Consider the following 4,671-nt stretch of genomic DNA (forward strand, 5'->3'; position numbering starts at 1 on the left):
GCATGTGGTAAATAAGGCAACGCACGATTATACATACAATGTACGTGCATATATACATGGGAAAGAGACATTATAGCAGTTATGTGGCGGTAACAGACATGCAAATACGCATAGCATGTATGCAGTAGAATGAATTATTTTTAGTACTGACATAGCACTGTCGTTTTATGAATGTCTTATAATATTTTTTTTTCAGGGAATCGTTTATATAGAATTTCAGCTTTGGGTGCTGGCGGTGAAGTTTAGTGCTTCTTCCAAGTGTCTCGGACAGATATGTTGTTCTCCTTTTCCGGTTTATAAGACCAGGGTATTGTATTATACTACAAAGACTCTTCATTTTAGGAACTTGTTTTCAATGAGACTAGTGACTGGTATTAACACTAGGATTAAAAGAAAGTATAAAATGGATGCAAGGGGCTTCCCTGGTGGCGCAGTGGTTGAGAGTCTGCCTGCGGATGCAGGGGACGCGGGTTCGTGCCCCGGTCCGGGAGGATCCCACATGCCGCGGAGCGGCTGGGCCCGTGAGCCATGGCCACTGAGCCTGCGCGTCCGGAGCCTGTGCTCCGCAACGGGAGAGGCCACAATAGTGAGAGGCCCGCCTACCGCAAAAAACAAAAAAACAAAAAACAAAAAAAATGTCTGCAAGTTGTCCAATAATCATATATGGGTGTTCCACGGGTTGTCCTCCAATCCATGTTAGCGCTAGTAAGTTTGCTACGAGTACTCAAAATAAGAATGGACTGAAGGGTTGGAATGTCAAGCTTCGTTGTTTGGATGTATGGAGAACTGGAATAAATGCCAGGATTAGGATTGAGAGCAGCAGGGCTGAGACTCCTCCTAGCTTGTTGGGGATTGATCGTAAAATTGCATACGCGCATAGAAAACGCCATTCTGGCTTGATATGCGGTGGTGTGCTGAGTGGGTTTGCTGGGGTGTAGTTGTCGGGGTCTCCGAGCAGGTCGGATGAGAATAGAGCTCATATTAGTGAGGCTAAGATTAATAGTGAGGCACCTAGGATATCCTTGACTGTATAGTAAGGGTGGAACGGGATTCTGTCTATATCAGATGGAATTCCTATGGGGTTGTTGGACCCTGTTTCCTGAAGGAATAAAATAGGTGGACGGCAGCTAGTGCTGTGATGATGAAAGGGAGAATGAAGTGGAAGGCGAAGAATCGTGTTGGTGTTTCTTTATCTACAGAAAAGCCACCTCAAATTCATTCGACGAGGGTAGTGCCGATATACGGGATTGCTGAGCGTAGGTTTGTGATGACAGTTGCGCCTCAGAATGATATTTGTCCTCAAGGTAGGATGTAGCCTATGAATGCGGTGGCTAGGACTATAAGTAATAGGATAATTCCAATATTTCATGTTTCCTGAAAGGTATGGGACCCACAGTATAGGCCACGTCCTACGTGGGCATAACGGCAGATAAAAAATATGGAAGCTCCCTTTGCGTGTATGTATCGAACGACTCAGCCATAGTCGATGTCTCGGCAGATGTGTTACTGATGAGAAGGCAGCTGTTGTGTCTGGTGTGTAGTGTGTTGCTAGAAATAGGCCTGTTAGGATTTGTAGGATTAGGCAGAGCCCTCGTAAGGAACCCATATTTCATCATGGTGAGTTATTTGATGGGGTAGGGAGGTCAGTGAATGTATTGTTGAGGATTTTTATCAGTGGGTGGGTTTTTCGGGTGTTGGTCATTGGTGTTCTTGTAGTTGAATGACAACGATGATTTTTCATGTCATTGGTCATGGTTGGAGTCCATGTGAGAATAATGATGACATATATTGTATTCATTTTAAGTATTATTTTTGTGATTAGTTTTGTGAGGGTTTCTTCAAAACCTTCGCCTACACACACAGACACACACACACACACACACACACACACACACACACACACAGGAATATTACCCAGCCATAAAAAGAATAAAATAATGCCATTTGGGGCAGCTTGGATGGACCTAGAAATTATCATACTAAGTGAAGTAAGTCAGAAAGAGAAAGACAAAGACAAATATATGATATCACTTATATGTGGAATCTAAAAAATAGTACAAGTGAACTTACTTACGAAACAGAAACAGACTCACAGACACAGAAAACAAACTTATGGTTATAAAAGGGGAAAGGTGGGGGAGGGATAACTTAGGAGTATGGGATTAGCAGGTGCACACTAGCATACAAAAAATAAACAACAGGGATTTACTGTAGAGCACAGGGGGCTACATGTATAACCGAAACACTTTGCTGTGCACTGGAAACCCACTCAACAGTATAAATCAACTATGCTTCATTAAAAAAACAAACAGGAAAAACAAAACAAAACAAAACAGGGCTTCCCTGGTGGCGCAGTGGTTGAGAGTCCACCTGCCAATGCAGGGGACACGGGTTCGTGCCCCGGTCTGGGAAGATCCCACATGCCATAGAGCGGCTAGGCCTGTGAGCCATGGCCGCTGAGCCTGCGCGTCCCGAGCCTGTGCTCCGCAACGGGAGAGGCCACAACAGTGAGAGGCCCGCTTACCGCAAAACAAACAAACAAAAAGAAATCACTGCCTAATTAAGATAAAGCTGCTAGAATCAAAGGTGAGTTGATACTGGAAAAGTAGGGCTAGAGACCACCAGAGACATCAAACCCTGGGGAGGGGTGAGAGAGGAGCCCCTGCTACTTCTCCTGGAGCCCAACGATCCTAACTCCTGGGCTTTTTCCCATGTTCAACCCTTTCATATTCCTGGCCTCTTGTTGCTAGTTCCCCCTCCCTCTCCCTTTATTCTGCCCCCAGTGTCTTCTTTAGTCCAAAATAAGTGGCTTCTCTCCTCCCCGCACTCTCTAGGCCCCTCTCCTCCCTTTGTCCAGGCTCCATGCTCCTTCCTTCTCTCTCCCCCACCTGCCACCTGCATTTATCCCTCCCCTGCTGTGCTCAGCTACAGAAATGCCAAATTCCTAACACCTAGCTACATCTATGTTATCTCGTCCTCCTTTTCCCTCTAACAAGGTGCCTCCGTGCCTTGGCCCCGCAAGTGTCCCTGGTCCCTGCACAGCTCGGGGAGTGGCGGAGTCCAGCCCTACTGCAGACTCTCATAGATGCCGGTGAGCACCTCCAACTTCTTCTCCAGCTCCCGGGCCTGCTGCCTCAGCCTTTCAGCCGACTCTGTCTTTGCCCCCTCACGCAAGTGCTTCGCCTCTTTCACCAGGAAGGCCACTTCCATCAGAAGGGAGAGACCTGCAGTGCCCGCACCCACAATCCGGGCTCCTTTGGTCATTGCCAGAGCCCTGCCTTTGAAAGTAACCTCTTCCTGCTGGCTGCTTTGGACTGAGATTATTCCACTGCTGATGAAGACGTTTGCATCGGCTGCTAAGCCAGGGTTGCTTTTGACCGTCTCCATGGCACGGATATTCATTTCAATGCGTTGCACAGCTTCTGTGAATTTCTTTGTTGTGCCAACAGTTCGGGGGCTGATCTTAAGTGCCTCCAGGAACGCCAGTTGACATCAGGCGACTAACTCCGGTTTTTGCTGACAACGTGCTGACGTGTTCCACAATGCTGGTGGACACACTGGTCACAGCAGCCGCTGCTCCCAGCCCTAACCCAGTGGCCGAGAGTGCCAGACTCGCCCCCGCTGTCATGGGTGCCAAAGCCAGGCCAAGTATGGTCAGGACACCAGACACAGCGCCAGTGGAGATGGCCGCAATGTTGGAGATGGTGCAGTCCCTGTGGACCTTGTCAACCTTGTCTGCGAACGCGTGGAGCTTTCCTATGAACTCCTCTAGCTCTCATTTTACCAGAGGAAACCTGTTCAAAAACCTCTTCCTGTCCAGCTGGTCTTTTCGGAGCGTGACTTGGTACTCCACGGCCAAGTCTGTTTTTAGCTCACTCAGATATTGATGCAGTGCATCTGGGTCTTCCCTGTAACAATGAAGGTCAAGGGATTAGAAAGACAGTTTGCTTGTCCATAAACTAGGCTCAACAAGATCTATTCTGTAAATCACAGAGATTTTGTTATAAATCAAATAGAAAAGAATTTCACAAATGTAAATTTTTCTCTTTCAACATTAAACACATATTTTTGTATCTTATAGATGCTCCATATACTTATTCAATCATGGAATAAATAAGCAAAAGTCATCTTAGGATACTTTTAACTTAACATAGGTATTTGAGGGAATTCCCTGGAGGTCCAGTGGTTAGGACTTTGTGCTCCCACTGCAGGGGGCACAGGTTCGATCCCTGGTTGGGGAAGTAGGATCCCACAAGCTATGTGGCACGGCCAAAAAAAAAAATGGTATTGGATAAAGACGCCTCAGAGGCAGGTCAACACAATTACTTCCAAAGAGTAGGCAGAGTGGGAACTCCACAGAGAAGCACAGAGAAGTGGGATTGGAGCAGGAAAAACCTTCATTCAGAGAACCTTAGTGTGTAGTGAGGAGTCAACCTGCTCTTTGCCCTTGGCTACTGGGAAGTGGTCCCTGAGCCCCTAGAATATTCTGGCTGATAGGAGTGTCCTCGTCTGCCTGGGCCTTTGGCCACTGGACAGGCTAACAGGGTGACATGTGATGGGGCCTCTGGGTCACGTGGTATCACATCTGACCTCTGGAGGAGCTGGACACTAGGGCATTAGTCTGACCTCCGGGAGGGCAGGAGAAAACCGCTCAGCTGTGCGGGCAGCAAG

At 47.4% G+C, this 4,671-nt stretch overlaps 1 protein-coding gene across 1 annotated transcript; it reads right to left on the minus strand.

The window, feature by feature from the left end:
• Window positions 1-2,467: 2,467 nt before the first annotated feature.
• On the minus strand, window positions 2,468-3,916 carry LOC113621330 (apolipoprotein L3-like; the record flags this gene model as incomplete). The annotated part of the gene is given in 2 exon segments (XM_027108257.1): window positions 2,468-3,481; window positions 3,483-3,916. Coding segments are annotated over 2 exon segments (849 nt in total), but the record flags the coding sequence as incomplete, so codon positions are not given.
• Window positions 3,917-4,671: the final 755 nt, after the last annotated feature.

This window comes from Aethalodelphis obliquidens, unplaced genomic scaffold, assembly GCF_003676395.1.
Source record: "Aethalodelphis obliquidens isolate GAN/ISIS:26980383/991018 unplaced genomic scaffold, ASM367639v1 scaffold8, whole genome shotgun sequence".
Taxonomy (NCBI): Eukaryota; Metazoa; Chordata; class Mammalia; order Artiodactyla; family Delphinidae; genus Aethalodelphis; species Aethalodelphis obliquidens.